General features: G+C 35.8%; 1 protein-coding gene across 1 annotated transcript in view; it reads right to left on the bottom strand.

Annotated features, from left to right (window-relative positions):
- Nucleotides 1-4,321: 4,321 nt before the first annotated feature.
- LOC143235457 (epithelial sodium channel subunit gamma-like) overlaps nucleotides 4,322-18,329 on the bottom strand; it is a 45,741-nt gene continuing 31,733 nt past the window's right edge. Inside the window, exons 8-15 of the mRNA XM_076473651.1 lie at nucleotides 16,452-16,612; nucleotides 15,661-15,771; nucleotides 14,811-14,928; nucleotides 13,254-13,332; nucleotides 13,042-13,090; nucleotides 10,098-10,150; nucleotides 7,687-7,762; nucleotides 4,322-5,227 (exon numbers count right to left, since the gene is read on the bottom strand). Coding sequence (XP_076329766.1) covers nucleotides 5,039-5,227; nucleotides 7,687-7,762; nucleotides 10,098-10,150; nucleotides 13,042-13,090; nucleotides 13,254-13,332; nucleotides 14,811-14,928; nucleotides 15,661-15,771; nucleotides 16,452-16,612 — 836 coding nt within the window. The 3' untranslated portion in view covers nucleotides 4,322-5,038. The remainder of the gene's footprint in view (nucleotides 5,228-7,686; nucleotides 7,763-10,097; nucleotides 10,151-13,041; nucleotides 13,091-13,253; nucleotides 13,333-14,810; nucleotides 14,929-15,660; nucleotides 15,772-16,451; nucleotides 16,613-18,329) is intronic.

Genomic DNA, 18,329 nt, shown 5'->3' with positions numbered 1-18,329 from the left:
TCTGTACAGAAATGACAGGTTGTGTGATGGTCGAGTACATGGAGGGGTGGTACTGTTGGTTGATCAACACGTGCCCACCCTGTCTTTGTCACTCAACACACCCTTGGAGGCTGTAGCCATCCGTGTTTCCTTGGGTCATACCATCAATGTTTGTTCTCTGTACCTGTCCCCTGGAGAGACATATGATCAATCAGATCTTGATGCTTTCGTTGAACAATTGCCATCTCCATTTCTAATCCTAGGGGATTTTAATGGATATCATCACCTCTGGGGAAGTGCTATTATTGATGGGAGGGGCTGATCTGTAGAGCGGATGCTCTCTGATCACAATCTTTCTCTTTTCAATACTGGTTCTTCCACTTACTTTCATGCACCTAGTCAGTCCTTTACCGGTATTGATCTCTTAATTTGCTCCCCTTCATTATTCTCCCATTTTTCATGGAGGGTTGACAACAGTAATCCACTAGGCAGTGATCATTTTCCGATCCTTTTGAGAGAGACTGGCCGTGGTCGATGCCACCCTACCCGCGTGCCCCGGTGAAAGCTGGATCACGCAGACTGGTCCACTTTCACTGCTCTCGCAGAACTTGATCCTGCCATCGTAAATCAGCCATCAATAGACGACTGTGTAGCAGCGGTAACTGACTGTATTACACATGCAGCTGCTCAGTGTATTCCTAAAACCTCGACACGTTTTCCACGATATCCTCGACCGTGGTGGAATCCTGCTTGCCACTTAGCACGGAAGGCTCAAAAGCGAGTCTGGGATACTTTTCGTAGATATCCCACACTTTCAAACCGGGTTGCTTTCCAACGGGCCCGTGCACATGCTAGGTGGGTAAGACGTCAAAGCCAGAAGGAATCTTGGATTAAGTTCACAACCAGCATATCTTCTACCACCAGTTCCAAGATCATATGGGACAGGATTTGAAAGGTTAATGGGCACTACAATTCTGTCCCCCCTCTCGATCTTACTCTCTGATGGTCAGGAGGTGACTGATGTTCGGAACATCGTTAACACTCTAGGTGAAAGCTTTTGCCGGGTATCTAGCACTTCTGCTTGTTCCTCCACCTTCCTGGCCATCAAGACTCGGGCAGAGCGATCACCTCTTTCCTTTCGAACTGACTGTTTCTTTGACTATAATTGTCCCTTTACCCTGGTGGAACTAAAAATGGCCCTTCATCGGTCTGCCAGTACGTCTGTTGGACCTGAGGATGTACACTATGACGTGCTGCGCTATCTCTCTCCTGCTTCTCTTGATGTCCTTCTGATTGTTTTCAACCGGATCTGACAGGAGAATGTTTTTCCTGATGCCTGGCGCCAGGCTATTATTTTACCTTTCTCTAAGCCAGGGAAAGACCCCCCAAGATTCCTTCAAACTACCGTCCAATTGCTTTGACGAGCTGTCTCTGTAAGACATTAGAAAGGATGGTTAATGCTCGTCTTGTTTGGTTTCTTGAATCAAATAACCTCCTCTCGCCCACCCAGTGTGGGTTCCGTCGACAGCACTCCACCACAGACCACCTAATTCGTCTTGAAACATCTATCAGAGAAGCCTTTCTCAACTGCCAACATCTTGTATTAATATTCTTTGACATAGAGAAGGCTCACGACACAGTGTATTGAGTGTTACACTCTTCAGTATAAAGATAAATGCCATCACTGAACAACGCCCTCTCACTATTGTGAATGGGCTGTATGTCGACGACTTTCACATCTCATGTCAGTCGTCAAACATGAGATATATTGAGCGGCAACTACAAACCGCCCTCAATTGTGTACGGAAGTGGACTCTGGCGAACGGCTTTAATTTCTCTCTCTCCAAAACTGTATGCATGCACTTTTGCCGTCGACGGGGTATTCACCCTGATCCTGAACTTCATATAGGTGAAGTTTTGCTGCCAGTGGTCCCGGAGACCAAGTTCTTGGGGCTTATCTTTGATCGTAAACTGACATTTATACCACACTTAAAGCAACTTCGGGTCAAATGCACAAGAGCACTGAACATCCTCCGTGTTCTCTCTTCTACCAGTTGGGGGGCAGATCGCTGTTCAATGTTAAAAGTATATCGTGCTCTTATTAGATCGAAACTCGATTATGTATCAATGGTTTATGGCTCTGCTAGACCCTCGGCCTTAAAGATGCTGGACCCTTCATCACCAAGGACTTCGACTCTGCACTGGGGCTTTCCGTACCTCTCCAGTTCAAAGTATATACATTGAATCTCATGAACCTTCTCTACAACTTCGCCGTTTGCAACTATCTTTACAATATACTTCGAAACTTCATTCCTTACCAAAGCATCCCACCTGGAAATGTGTTTTCCTTCCTCGGTGGGCAGTACTTTTTCAGAACAGACGATCTGTCATTGCTCCGTTTGGCCTTCGGGTGCAATTGGATGAATTGGGTCTGTCCTTGGATAACATTGCAGATTCCACAGGTTGGCCCATCCCACCATGACTTATTACAGCCCCCAAATGTGACCTTTCTTTCAGTCACCTAAAAAAGGCAGATACTCCAGATTGGATGTACCGTCTTTTATTCAATGAATATCTTTCAAACAATCATTCAGTTCCCATTTATACAGATGGTTCCAAATCAGGTAATTCAGTGGGCTCTGCTATGATTTGCTATGGGTCAGTAGTTGCGCGCAGAATCCCTTCTACAGCTTCTGTGTTCACTGCTGAACTGTATGCCATATCTCTTGCCCTGGATCATATTTCAGCTGAGCAGTACTCCAACTGCACTATTTATACTAATTCGCTTAGCTCTATACTTGCCTTGGAATCGCTACACGTTAGCTCACATCCTATTCTCGCTGATATTCGAAACCGACTGGCCCATTTCTCATTAGCAGCTACTTCAATCCAGTTTTTCTGGATACCAGGCCATGTTGGTATTCGCGGGAACGAGCTTGCACACATGGCAGCTAAATATGTCTGCTTCAGCACCATCACTCCTATGCCTATTCCGTACATGGACTATGGTGTTGTCTTCAAGGCTGGCAGTCCACTTGGAGTGAGAAACGTGACAACAAACTTTTTCAAATCAAACCCAAAATTGGACTTTGAAAAGTTCGAAAGGAGGAAGTTGTTCTCACTAGGCTACGCATTTGTCACAGTTTTTTAACTCATCATTTTCTTTTATTTGGAACTGATGCACCAATGTGTAGTTTGTGTAACACTCAAATCACTATCAGCCACGTTTTACTTTCTTGCCATCGTTACAATTCTCAACGACGGCAATATTTTAAACATATTTTTTCCCAGGGTTAGTCTGTAACATTGGACAGAGTTATTGGTGATGGTGACTCTGTCCACATTGATAATGTTTTTAATTTTTTAATGGCCATTAATCTTTTTAATCTCATTTAAGTGTTGTATATTTATTCATTATACCTTTTTAATTGTGGTTCTTTTTTTACAGTTTTAATCTCTCTCCTTCAATTTGACATTGGACAATGGCCAGAACATTAAATAACTGGACACAAGGACTGGAAAGGCCAACTTCAGGTGACTAACGCTACTGTTTGAACTATCCGTTTGATCTACTCGTTAGTCGTCCTGGCGAGTTGTTATTATACTTTTTGCTGCATATCATTTCACACTTTTACTACTTAACTTTTTAGTACTGGCCATATTGACTCATAACCCGGAACCAGGACTGGAAAGACCAACTTCAGGTGACTGACGGTGGTTTTTATACTTACCTGATAGTCTTCCTGGCGGGTTATGATCATTACCATTTTGCTAGAGTAAATATTTTACAACTTTGAAGACTGGATGTCACCATTGGTTCTTACACCATTTTCTGTTTTAATTGCTGTTTTGTTTTTACCTTCATTTACTTTTACAAATTTTACTCCATTTACTTGACTTTTATCTTTTTACTGGACATTTGGCTACTCATTGTCACAATTTTGCTATGCATCTTTTAAAACTTCTATTCTTTTACATTTTTATACTGGTTGCTATGACACATAACCCGGAACCAGGACTGGAAAGACCAACTCCAGGTGACTGGCGGTGGTTCTTGAACTTACCTGTTAGTCTTCCTGGCGGGTTATGATCATTACCTTTTTTGCTAGAGTAAATACCTTACAACTTCTTATACTCTGCCTTCTATCTTAACATTGTAGACTAGGTGTCAACATTGGTTTTATACTTTTTTGTTTCACCTTCATTTCCATTTATGTCTATTACTACATTTATTTATTTATTTATTTTTACTTTATTTTTTTACATTTTTACCGAATGTCTGGCACAGATAGCCTCGCTGGTTTGTGCCATAAAACACTAAATCAATCAAATCAATCAATCAATCAATCTTAAAACCATCACTTTATCATTTCTCATTGTTTTAATCCTAGTTTCGTTCGTAAAATCTTGAAGGTTTTAAGGTGCTGAAAGACATACAAGATAATCAGTTAACATAGCCACAAACTTCTTTACAACTTAGTTTGTAACAAAAATTTTTTAAACAATGAAGAACTATTAAATAGTGATGTTACTGAGATAATCATACTCATTTATGTGTTTTAAGTATTTCGTTGGGGAAATAAAGCTATTTATGCTTTATACATTTACGTATGCAATTATATGAATCGAAGTTCACAGCGTGTTCTCATACATGAACTCTGTTTAAATGATATCTCTCATACTCTCAGGAATATCATTCGTACTCCATATTAATTAACCTCTGAAAGTCAAAATGGCTAATTTATATTAAAAGTACATGAGTAATATATTTACTTATATATATGTTTTGAAAGTAATATAATATTACACACAAATATATATGGTTTTAATATAACTGTTCTACTGTATCGGATAAGATGTTACATCTTGCAGTTGGTCTGAAGGCTTTCAGAATATTTTGTGAAATTGTGTCTCATTTAAAATGAAAATATTGAAATAAATTAAAATTTTTGATAACCTGTGTTGTACTCTGTAAAGTATATAAAGTGAGTAAAAGTATTTATTTACTTAGTAGAAATTTCTGTCAATTTAATATCCTTTCTGCTAGTTGTGACTACTTCTAGTTTTCTCTTTTTGTGAAAGTTTCATCAGTGGAGGCTCCATTTTCTTGTGACTTAACTTGTGATCTTTTCTTTATTTTACCAAGACATGTGCGAATTAAAACTTCTATTATTTCATAAACGACCAAGAACGAGTAACCTATGTAAACTCCAAGGATTCCTCCAGCGTTACCAATTAGATTTGGAACCTAGAATAGATAAAATGAAACAGAAATAAATTAGTCAATTTTATACCAAGTATAGTGAAATTAAGAGTTCATTTTCTAAAAGTTAAGCAATCCTTAATGATTCGTATTTTAACTCTTCCGTAACTCGTTGTGTGTTAACCCTAGAATTACCGATGGAGTAAGGATTCCGTGTTTTTGTTTTTGAATTTTGCGCAAATCTAATCGAGAGCTATCTGCGCTAGCCGTCCCTAATTTAGGAGTGTAAGACTAGAGGAAAGGCAGCTAGTCATCACCACCCACCGCCAAATTTTTGGATACTTTTTTACTAACGAATAATGGGACTGACCGGCTGAAAGGGTGAGCATGTTTGGTACGACGAGGATTCGAACCCGCGACCCTGAGAGTGCGAGTCGAACGCCTTTACCCACCAGACCATGTCAGGCCTTAAGATTTCGTTGTCTATTTAAGTAAAGACACGTTTTTCAACTATTTGTGCACCACATTTTATGGCTCTGTTATTTAGAAGGCAGCTAATAAAATGAGTCATACGAGCATTTTAAACACAAATTAATTCCAATAACTACTTATAGATGTTTTATATATTTTACATAGGGAATCAGAATCAGAAATTTAATTAATTTTTCTTGGCAGTTCTTTGTACTTAGTACTGTATTTAAGGGTTTTATATATAGGTGAGGTTGAAATTCTTTTGCAGTAGGTGTTTGTGATTTGTTGGAGATAAATTCGAACAGTAAGCAGACAGCACGTAGTCCACTTATTTTAAAATAATATATGTTAAAAACAAATCAAACGTATGTATAAAAATTCTTTACACTGTAGGATATATAAAACACCGAATAATTATCTTTTCTTGTTACAATTACTTTGGAAACCAATTAAAAAGACGAACTATTTTTCTCTACTCTTATCTCAAAACTACCAGTGGATAATTCACTTTCGCTACCCCATGGGTCATCACAGTTGAATCCTGAATTTCAAATAATTGTCTCATTTTCATCGAAGTCCACATAGACGGATTTATTTACTCAGATTACGAGTCGCACGCCTTAACACGCTTGGCCATGCCGGGCCGTACGTTTTTGTATTCAGCATCATTATCTAAAGTAGAGCATTTATCGGTCACTCAAAGTTTATATCTGTCATACATTAGTATTCTATATTTTTAAGGTTCTTAACAGCATTTGTAAAAAGTAGAATGGAAGTTAGTTAGCAAGAGATAATTTTGAAAATGTATTTAGTTTTGAGAAACAGAAAAAATATCAGCGACTAAATTAGACTTAATTAAATAGTTATCAGCATATCTGTCCTCCGATTAAACGGTTAATCTAAGGGATTATTACAATAAAAAATAAGGTTTGCCTTTAACAACAAATAAATAAGTCTCCCGTTGGGACAGCGGTAAGTCTGCAGATTTACAATGCTAAAATCAGGGGTTCGATTCCCCCGGAGTGAGCACCGCAGATACCCCAAAGTGACTTTTCTATAAGAAAGACACATACACAAATAAATAAATAAATAAAAAACAGTCAAACTACCTAGTGGGCATGTGAATTGGATTAATGGAGAACATATATCTAGACAGCTAATTAAATTATATATTGACCTACATCATAACGTTTTACACAGAACAAGCACATTCAGGAAACGTTATTTTTTCATTATTAAGTACAAGACGCAATGAGCTGTCTGTGCTATAACCTCCGTAGGTATTGAAACCTAATTTTAAGCATTATAAACTCTTATACATGCTGTTGAGTCACCGGCGTCCGTGTTCGGTAAATAACTAAATATATATATATATATACATATATATATTGACCTACATTATAACGTTTTACACAGAACAAGTACAAGTAATATATATATATATTACCAGCCAGGTTAGTAAATTAAACGTTTAAAATCAAATGAAATGTTTTCATTTCATGAAACATTCATTACACTTTGATTCTACAAAAAATCAAATTGCTTAATATATCTGATTATTTTTTAGATCAGTTTGATACAATTATTGTTTGCTAACCTCAGATCAATGTTATTGCTATGACTTTATGATTAATTTCTTTATCTTTATCAAGTTTAATATTATAGAAATACAGTTTATCGCCTTTGAACGAAACTCTAGGTTATAACACGTTCAACTCTTTCTGTTTAAAAACTATATACAATAAATCAGATGTAAAGAGATCTTTACTTGATCTTTAAGTTTCAGAACATTAAAATAGTTTGTTTGACGTATAGCATTAGTTGCGCATTTAGAGATATCAAAATGTAAATATTTGATTTGACATGCAATTTTCAAAGTAACTGATGAAATAAAGTACTAAGATTATTTAAACTATTTCCTATAACTAAAATTTTAAAATGATCCAAAACATTTAGAGCTTTATATAAGAGCCAAAATTACTTTCAATTTCTGAATTATGGGATCGACCTAATACAAAGATCAAAAGTTTTACCGAATACTTCGGTTCCTGCACAATTTCTTGGTAGCTCATAGATTGAAAGTAGATGAAGACCTTGGCTTTTTCAGTACTAATAAATAAACAAATAAACAAATAACAACGTGGTCGAATAGTTTGTTAGATTTTAATAATATTTATTTAAACAACGATATTAATGTTTGCCTTTATGGTTTAATATGTCAGATAAATTAATAATAAAATTAAATTTTGATACGATTTAAACATAACTAGACAATTAGAAATGTTAGCTTAAATAATAAATTAATAATAAAACTAAATTTTGATACTATTTAAACATAACTAGACAAATGTTAATCCATGATGACAAGAAAACCCACTTGTAAAGAAAATTATATATGTAAAAAACGGCTGGTGTGGGTAGAGAAAGCACTATGTAGAGAAGCAAACAACGTTTCGACCTTTTTTGGTCATCGTCAGGTTCGCTCCTCTAAATTTTGTTACTATTTAAACATAACTAAACAATTAGAAATGTTAGCTTAAATAATAACTTTTCTAACTTTAAACAATTTTTCCAACATTTGTGCTTTTGTAGCATATGCGATATAGCTATATAAATATAATAGTACAGTCTGTTGTATGTCCATATAACTGCTTTGCACAGTATAGATAGATAGTCATCAAAATTGGTTTTGAAGTGCATGCGAGGGTACATATAAATTTTCGTCTTTGCATTTTGAGGTTTTATTGGCGTTTTTACTCTTTCTTTTACCTCTATTACCTGTAAATTGATTTTCATAAAATTTGGTATGGAGGTTTGTTGGGTCAATGCGGAGATATAAGCAAAGTTGCAGTTTGTGTTTTACATGTACGAGGTATGTTAAAAAAATACGCGGACTGACGTCATAAAACAAAATGTATTTTACTTAGAAGTTACAGATCTGGGACCCCTTCAAAGTACTCTCCTCCCCAACGCACACACTTATCCCAACGGTGTTTCCACTTGTTGAAACAGTCCTGGTACGCTTCTTTTGTAATGTCCTCCAGCTCCTTCTTCACATTTGCCTTAATCTCGGGAATCGTCTCAAATCTTCTTCCTTTCAAGGGTCTTTTGAGTTTGGGGAACAAGAAAAAATCGCAAGGAGCAAGGTCAGGTGAGTAGGGGTGTGTGGAAGAACAGTGATCGAGTGTTTGGCCAAAAACTCACGAGTTCTGAGGGCTGAATTTCGCAGCAACGCGGTGCATTTTCAATTTTTCGGTCAAAATCTCGTAACAAGATCCAACTGATATCCCACACTCTTCAGCAAGCTCCCTGATAGTCAGACGTCGATTTGCCCGCACCAGGGTGTTGATTTTGTCGACGTGTGGGTCGTCAGTTGACGTGGAAGGACGTCCAGGACGCTCATCATCTTCAATGGACTGTCAACCATCCTTAAAACGTTCATGCCACTTGAAACATGCCGTACGCTTCATATCAACATCACCGTAAGCCGTGTTAAGCATAGCAAAAGTTTCAGTCGCAGATTTTCCAAGTTTAACACAAAATTTCACAGCAAGTCGTTGGTCCTTCAGGTCATTCATTCTGAAATCCGCCAAACGAAAAAATCGCACTTCACTTAAAACCGCGTAGCTAATACACAAATGAAGATATCTCCAATCGGGAAATGGCGTCGTAATCAGCTGATCTGTGCGAACCTAGTGACACCAAGCGGATTCCCCTGGAACCAACTGGAGCCGCGCAATTCAAACAGTCCGCGTATATTTTGAACAGCCCTCGTATTTATGGTCGTTTTTGTAAAACTACATATAAGGAAAGCAACTTAAGATAACCTTTCCTTAGTCACGAATTTACATAACTTCTAACTAGTATTATAATAAAAATGAAAATTTTAAACACTGGTGGTCATATAGATTTTGTACATACTTTAATTAAACCTGTGTTTTCTGATTTTACATAGTTACATGAAATGACTTGAATTAACGTTTTATTAATACATTATCTACAAAAGACTATACTGACTGCGTTTTTTTACTATTCAAGACTAATTAACTCTTTTTGCTCGTATTTGGGTCCCCGTTGTTCAACTGGTTTCATTTTGGATATTCGTGCAAAGTTACACAAGGGCTACTTGCACTAGCTGTTTCGAAGTATAAATTGATAGGCGATAAGGAAAGACGCTGGTCACTAGCACCTGTCAGCCCTTGGAATACTCTAATTGGTCAGAGAGATTTAACCGTTACTCTTATAACACCTCAAAACGTAAAACGAGATACTCCCTCCGAATACGTAGCACGAACCGTGGAACCTTGGATCCACAATCTGATATGTTAACCACAAACCCACGCCTGGACGTTTTTAATGCAGTTCCATCAGTCATAAAATAATTTTATTTATAGTTTGAAAACCACCAAACTTTACTGTTACTTTTTATTTGTTCAGTACTTACTCAAAAACGGCCCGAGACCTTTCATTTTCACTGGAATCTTTCAGTAACTGGCACTGTAAGAAAAGATATTTAACTTCAGATCCACAGATCAGTGGCACGTCTAAACAACTTGAAGTTGTAAACTTACAAGGTGTAGGTTTTTTCCTGCTTCTTACATGTAAAATGTAATGTTAAAGATGGCCTACACTTTATCAGATATTACATACAATCTCCAATAATTAAATATATTTTATATGTTTTCGGGTGAGGTGAGAAACTTCAATTTTTTCCAATAATTTATGTTATATTGACATTAATTTCTCCTTGCAAAACCAACCATGAGATTATTATTGAATATAATAATCAAAAGGCAATTAGCATTATACAAATATTAGTGTGACAATTTGCCTATTAAAATATTTTATAAACGCCCAACGTGTTGTCGCTTTATTTCAAAAAAAAATATTTTTACAACTTGTGTAACACTTACTTCTATAACTTACATAAGCCAGTCACCATATAAAGAATGTTTTCAGATTTTAAATCTTGAAATTCAAACATTGATTTACCTGTTCACGAAGAAACGTAACACTTTATCTGAATTTTACTTGTTTTAGTACATCTTAGATGACCTAGCCTAATAAGCTGATGCCAGGGGAGTAGATCCTGGGGGGATAGAGGGTATACATCCCCCTTCATTTTAGGTGAGGAGTATGGTGCATACAATCATTTTCCCCTCCACTTTGAATTGTTTTATTGCATCACAGGCCTACAAATTGTGTGATTGTTCTTGTGATTCTCGTGTTCTTACCAATCAAATTACATAATTAAGCCTAGATGTAGGCTTTTTCAGTAGCTGAAATGTACATCTTTAATATAGGTGTACCTCTGAGCTTTTCGATCTAAGCGATAGTTCGTAAGTATCAGTTACTAGGCCTAAGTATACATGCAAGTATCGTGGCAAGAAGATTACTCTGTGACTGCATGTTTACAGCTTTCAGGTTCACGTAATCAGAGATTACCAATTTGAAAATTGAACAGTCCACATAAGTGGTTGCAAAAATCATCCCCCCATCAGGTGTAAAAAAATCTACGACCCTGGCTGATGCTATTATTCTTTTTGTTTGTGTGTTTGTTTTGAATTTCGCACAAAGCTACTCGAGGGCTATCTGTGCTAGCCGTTCCTAATTTAGCAGTGTAAAACTAGAGGGAAGGCAACTAGTCATCTCCCCAACCGCCAACTCTTGGGCTACTCTTTTACCAACGAATAATGGGATTGGCCGTCACATTATAACGCCCCAATGGCTGAAACTTTTATTTCGCTAATATAACGTAAACTGCGTTTTTTAACACACATGGAGATTAGTAATTGCACAAGGGTTTCAGTGCCATCTTTTAGTTACCGATAAGCGCGAGACTGGTTAATAATACGATTTCTAAAACTTGTCATAAGTTTTGTCAGTTACACTGTCTTGATCAATGAGTACTGTGTACGTAAAATATCCTAAGTTACGACCGTAGAAGTTGATGTCTAATAACTGAACAATGTATAGTACAAAACAGATCAAATGTACAAAGTTATACAGTTAAGAAATCATAATTCTAAAGCCAATTGGAGTAAGGTCACAATTATCAGTCGATATTCATATGCCAGTTCTGTCTTTGGTTGGTTTTTGAAGCGCAAAGCTACACGAGGGTTATCTGCGTTAGCCATCCATAATTAATCATCACGGCTCACCGTCAAATCTTGGGCTACTCTGTTACCAAAGGCTAGTGGGATTGACTGTTATTTTATAACACCACCACGGCTGAATGAGCGAGGATGTTTGGTGTGACGGGGCTTCGAACTCGCGACCCTCAGAATACGAGTCGAGCGCCCTAACAACCTGAACGTGCCTGTGAGAACTGAGTTAGCAATTAGATCAAACCGATTAGATCTTGATTCTGTTTTTTTGTTTTTTTAAGACGCAAAGCTACACTATGGGTTATCAGTGCTTTGTCTACCACAGTCATTTGAGCCCCGGATTTTAGAGTTGTAAATTCGTAAACTTACCGCTGGCTTACAGGTAAAGATTCTGAAATTCTTGAAAAAAACGTTCCTAAAATCACATGAACGGCTAAATCTTATGTATTTTAAGTCTTTGTATATTTATTACTATTTTTTTTATCATGATTAGCTATTAATCTTTTATCAGCTTTTACTAATATTAAGGGTTCAAACTACATATGTTTGTGTACTGAGATTTGTATAACAAAACAACATATATTTTAGTAGTACGATTAAACAAACTGCACATATTATTTATAATAATGAGAAACGATAATTGAAATGTCGTAGCTAAGTTAGGTAATAAAACGAAACTTAAACTAAAAGCTATCTGAACTGCACAGTCTCTGTACAGAATTCATGTCACGTAATAATTTTGTTGCAAGATTTAACGATGAAGTAATTCTACTGAAATTACCTTCAATTGATAAATTAAAAATAATAATGTATGGTAACTTGTTAGTGTAATTTATTCCTCTTTGCTTACTATTCTATATTAATAGGAAATTGTTAGACATTGTGCTCGTGCTTGCCTTTCATTGAAATATATGTGTAAGTCATGACTAGAGACGCGAATTTAGCAGCAACTTGTCTTCTCATTTCATTACGCGCGTTTCAAGCTTTTTTATGTTGCAGTTGTAAACGTTTGTTCCTATTTTGGATTTTCTTTATAAATTAGGTTCACTAAATCACTTCACACGGCTAACGACGAATATATTTGAGTCTTGTTTCGTAGTTGAAGTTTTAAAACTGGTACACTATCTTTGTACCACTGGAAATCTCGTGTAAGGAGTAAAACACTTTAACTAGTGGTTTTCTTGGTTGGAGTTACTTGCATATTTACTGGTTGTTTAAACTAAAAAAACAAAAAACGTGATCTGTAAGATAACTAAGAAAATAACATTAATAAATTTTTACCTGTTTCGTTTCTTTCCCAGTTGATACAAACTTCTGATAGGACATTTCGCTGTAAAAGAATAAAAATGTAAAACATATCTGATATTTATATATGTAGAGAAATATTATATTTTCTATTAAAATACATACATCGTCCTTCGAAAGTATAATGTTGTAACAAGACATGTATTCAATTTTTATGTTTATAGAATGCAGAAAACTGTTAGTATTACTTGCAACGTGGAGGACAGTTACATCCCATTTTCCCATCATAGTACATTTTCTTCATCTTTTCCAGACAAGTCTTGTTACCTTTAAACCAGAAATGTTTCAGTAACATGTAAAAGTTGGTAATTAAAATATACAGACTGATAAAAGACAAAAACTTAAAATATGGAGAAATAACTTAAGTATGTTAAGTAAAATCAACAAAGCTAAGTATTTCATGTTAAGAATCTCAAACATGTTTTTTTAAAACAATTTTAACAGGCTCCTCACGAACCAGTGGCAAACATTTTTATTGAAAAATACTACACAATAAGTTTTTTCTTAATTTGAAGATAAAATTTTTAGACATATTTATTGGCTAAAAAAGAAGGAATTTCCCGCACTGTTTTAGCGTTTAGGCTGCGAAAAATGAATTGAAGTGGTAAGGTTGCTGAAATTCGTCAGCGCCTCACGAGCTCAACAGCCAAGCACAAGCTGTGTTCCCTCTAGTCTTATACTGCAAAATTAGAGACGGCTAGAGCAGATAGTCTTCGTGTAGCCTAGCGCGTAATTCAAAACAAACAACACTGAATACGTAAAAACAAAAATTTGTGTGCAAAAACTTTTAAATAAAATTAATAAAACGAGACATTAACGTTTTTATCTTACACATTAATATGTTTGTGAAGTTTATAAAGTTTAATAAATGAGTTGTAAATGGCGCCACAGTAAAAAGAAACTAATTATACACGCACATAAGTTTATAAGAATTGTTTTCACCGAAAGATGTAGGATTTTTAATTTTTTTAATTTATATTTTTTAAACTTTACAAATAAATTATTGTGTAAATAAAAATGTTGATGTCTCGGTCTGTTAATTTTATTTAAAATAAGGGATATTCATGTGTGGTTTCATACTAACGTACAACCAGGACAAAAAGTAACTAGTCGACATCACCCGCTGCTACGAAGGCGTTCTTCAATTTTGTTTGTGTTTGTTTTTGAATTTCGTGCAAAGCTACTCGAGGGCTATTTGAGCTAGCTGTTCCTAATTTAGCAGGCTAAGACTAGAGGGAAGGCAGCTAATCATAACTACTCACCGCCAACTATTGGGCTACTCTTTTACTAATGAGTACTGGGATTGACCATCACATTATAACGCCTCAACGGCGGAAAGGGCGAACATATTTGGTGTGACGGGGATGCGAACGTGCAACCCCTCGAATTCCTTATACACCTGTCCATGCCGAGCCCATTATTCGATTTTTAAGTCGACTAAACTCAGTGAAAGTGAAATTATAAAAGGTGTGCGTTTTTATTCATTTGGATTTTGAGGTGATATTCCTTAATTGAATGACGTGTTTAGAGCTTTTGAATGAGTTGAAAAAATATTTCACTTCGGTTAGATAATTTGATAAAATTAAACTACCTAAACTGACAACATACTTCTCTCTCTCTCTACATATGTATATATATATCATAAATCCTATTCTTTCAGAATTTTATAAATCAAATACTACATAATTTTTGTTTTTTTTAGACTTATATTTACAATACAGTTTTTCTTATTCAGACATATTTACCTGGTATTTCAAAACTGCACTGAGGGATTTGTCCATAATAATCTGGTACAGGGGTTGAAGTAATTAAGCACTTGCAGTTCTCTATAACCTTTATGTGGTGACAAAACTTTAAACATGTCTATATCAAGAAACAAAACAAATAGATGAAACTCGTATATTAAACCTTTTCATTCATTTTTGTACAATTTCATCAAATTCTTAAATGAGACCTAATTTTTATAATGTTCACATTGTTTTAACGTAGAGTAACAAACATACTCTTCTTAGATTTGAGTACAGTGTATAGTTTGAGTAAATCTTGTGTTGTTTTTATGCAGGATTATCGTTCTGCCAGTTGGATCGACTTTAGGTTTTAGAGCTAACCATTTTTATTGCCACAGTATAATATAATTCTCATAAATGTATGAATCTGTACAATATCGTGGCCACGAGATTCAACGTTAAAACTTTTACCATAATGTGCAGTATTTTCAAAGTGCTTTACACCGGTATGTGTAAGACATTTTTATATGATTTAAATGACTAAAGTAGGTCTTAGATTCTGTAAAGTGAGGTATTTTTGCAGTGAAATGTAGAAGAAAATAAAAGCCACAAGTTTGTAAAGAACACATCAAAAATAAAATATGTAAACAGCAGTACTACTAATAAATAAAAACATGAATGAAATGGTAATAAAACGATTTACTGACACAAGAAAATACTAGAATTTATAGTAGTGCTACATCGATGTAATCAAGAAGTTTTATTGAAATATTTAAACAATTTTCCCCGCAGTTTCAATGACAATAACTACCTGGAGTTAATACAGAATAGCTTGACTTGTGATATAAATAACTGTTACTTTACTTACTTGGGCTGTATACCCATAATTCAGACTAACGGACCAGTTTTTTAATTCAGCGTCTTGCCAGTCATTACTACATTTGTCAGGGTAAGGTTTCTGTAGTCTTGTGATGTTCACCTGTAACGTATGTACCATTTTCGTCATTCTTTTTGCGTGTACTATAAGAAGTTATTCATACTATTTACTACAGATAGGGTTCACACAATGCATTTGTTTGTTTGTTTTTGAATTTCTAGCAAAGCTACACGAGAGCTAGCTGGACTAGCGGTCCTTAATTTAGCAGTGTAAGACCAGGGAGAAGGCAGTTAGTCATCACTACCCACTGCCAACTCTTGGCCTACTCTTTTATCTACTATTAGTGGGATTGACCGTCAGTTTATAACGCCCCTATGACTGAAAGACCAAACATGTTTGGTGTGACGGGGTTCGAACCCGCGACTCTCATATTAAGTAATTTAAGTTTTTCTTTCTTAAAACACTGAGTGCAAAGAACTGACTAATAAAATGGGAAAAATAAGCATTTTAACTTAACAAACACGGGAAATCCCAACAAGAATTAGTGAAATGAATTATATTATTGATTATATTTCTCTTTAAATTTGTGTGACTCACGTTGTTATGTCTTTGAAACCAACAAAGTTAGAAATACACAATAGTGTAGAAAAGTGATTTTAAAAAGCCTATCAGTAGTTAAAAAAATTAATTTTAATTTCAAAGCACAGTAATATCATTATAAATATGTTCTGTCTATACATAGCATAGATAAGTAGAATAATAAGGCGTTTATTAACACTAACCATCTTTACTCCAATATACGTCACGGCTTCCGGTGGCACGTGAATAGCATCTTGATCAGCGTCTACTCGTAAAAACGGGCTATGGATGACTATTTTGGCACCAGCTTCATTTGTGGTGGGCATATACTGACTGGTGTTGAGATTCAGTTTAAGCTCAAGACCTATTTAAGAACAGGTCTTTAGAAAAGAATACATAGGATAAAATGTTAGGTTATCTATGGGTGCCCGGCATGACCAGGTGGTTAAGGCGCTCGAGTCGTAATCTGAGGGTTGCGAGTTCGAATCCCCGTCGCATTAAACATGCTCATCCTTTCATAATGACGGAGTAGCCCAAGAGTTGGCGGTAGGTAGTCATGACTAGCTGCCTTCCCTCTTGTTTTACACTGCTAAATTAGGGACGGCTAATGTAGATATTCCTCGTGTAGCTTTGCGCGAAATTCAAAACAAATAAATAAGCTTATGCATGAAAAGCCCAAAAATTCAGTCGCGTGTTTTTCTTTCTTCCAATTTCGTGCAAGACTAGACAAGAGCAGTGATAGGAAAGGAAGCTGGTCAACATCATCCACCACTAACTCTTGGACTGCGCATTTACTCAGGAATAGTGGGATTTACCGTAGCATTTATACCCCCTCTGCTAAATGGGCAAGCATGTTACGTAACGGGGATTTGAACTCGCTATAAAGCCCCAAAAAGCTTATAACGATTAAAATGAACACTTCTCGGACGTCTATAGTGTTCTTGTAGTAATAGTAGTAACATTAGCAGGTATTGGAGTTACGAGAAAAGCAGTTCGTCTGTCTTTTGAATTTTGCACAAAGCTAAAGAGAGTTATCTGCGCCAGCCGTCCCTACTAGATGGAACGCAAGTAGTCATCAACACCCACCGCCAACTCTTGAACTACTCTTTTACCAACGAATAATGGGATTGACCGTCACGACTTAAAGGACAATTATGTTTGGTGTGACGGAAATTCGAACCCACAACCCTCAGATTGCAAGTCTAGCGCCCTAACCATCTGTACTCAATGATACGTTTTTAAAATTTAACGATAAAATTAAACACATGTGGTCGCATGTTAGTCCGCAGATATACCACTGTGACATTGGAGGTTTTCGTAAGTTAAACTTGTTTGTTGTATAAATAGTCTTCATTATATGCAAAAACGGCTCGTTTGGGCTGAGAAAACACTTTACATAGAAGAGCGAACAACGTTTCGACCTTCTTCGGTCATCGTCAGGTTCACAAAGAAAGAGGTAACTGACCGGAAGCTGACCACATGTTTGAAAGGGGTTGTGTAACTGTGTGTCGAAATGTAGAGGGCGGTATTAGATGTTTGAATATATAATTTTATTTATTATATTAATATAGGTATAAAGGCGTTCCTTTATATTGGTTTATTTTGGGTTTAAGTTGTTGTATAAGTAAGGCTTCTTTAATTTTACGTTTGTTTATGTTTGTTTCTTTATTTAGTATTTGAGTGTTTTCTATGGTTATGTTGTGTTTATTTGACTTAATTTGAATTAGACAAAATAAAACAATACTTCACCAACATCAATAAGTTTCCTCCACAAACCGTAGAAAACATTATACGCACACACCTAGACAGAAAGCAAAATCAACCAACTAAAGTAAATACAGCTCACGAATCAAAAAAACACGAAACCATATACTGCTGTATACCATATATTCCCGACATCAGCAAACAAATAACCAACATTTGGCAAAAATTAGTAACAAAATATGACATTCCAATTAATACCAAATTTATTCAAAAACCCGTCACAAAACTGAGGTCTATACTATGTAAAAACTACACTGACAAACACCACACCAACATTATTTATAAAATACAATGTGATAACTGCCACGACTTCTATA

This window comes from Tachypleus tridentatus, chromosome 12 (assembly GCF_004210375.1).
Source record: "Tachypleus tridentatus isolate NWPU-2018 chromosome 12, ASM421037v1, whole genome shotgun sequence".
NCBI lineage: Eukaryota > Metazoa > Arthropoda > Merostomata > Xiphosura > Limulidae > Tachypleus > Tachypleus tridentatus.
The sequence above is the reverse complement of the archived record's forward strand: the minus strand, read 5'-3'. Positions and strand labels throughout refer to the sequence as shown.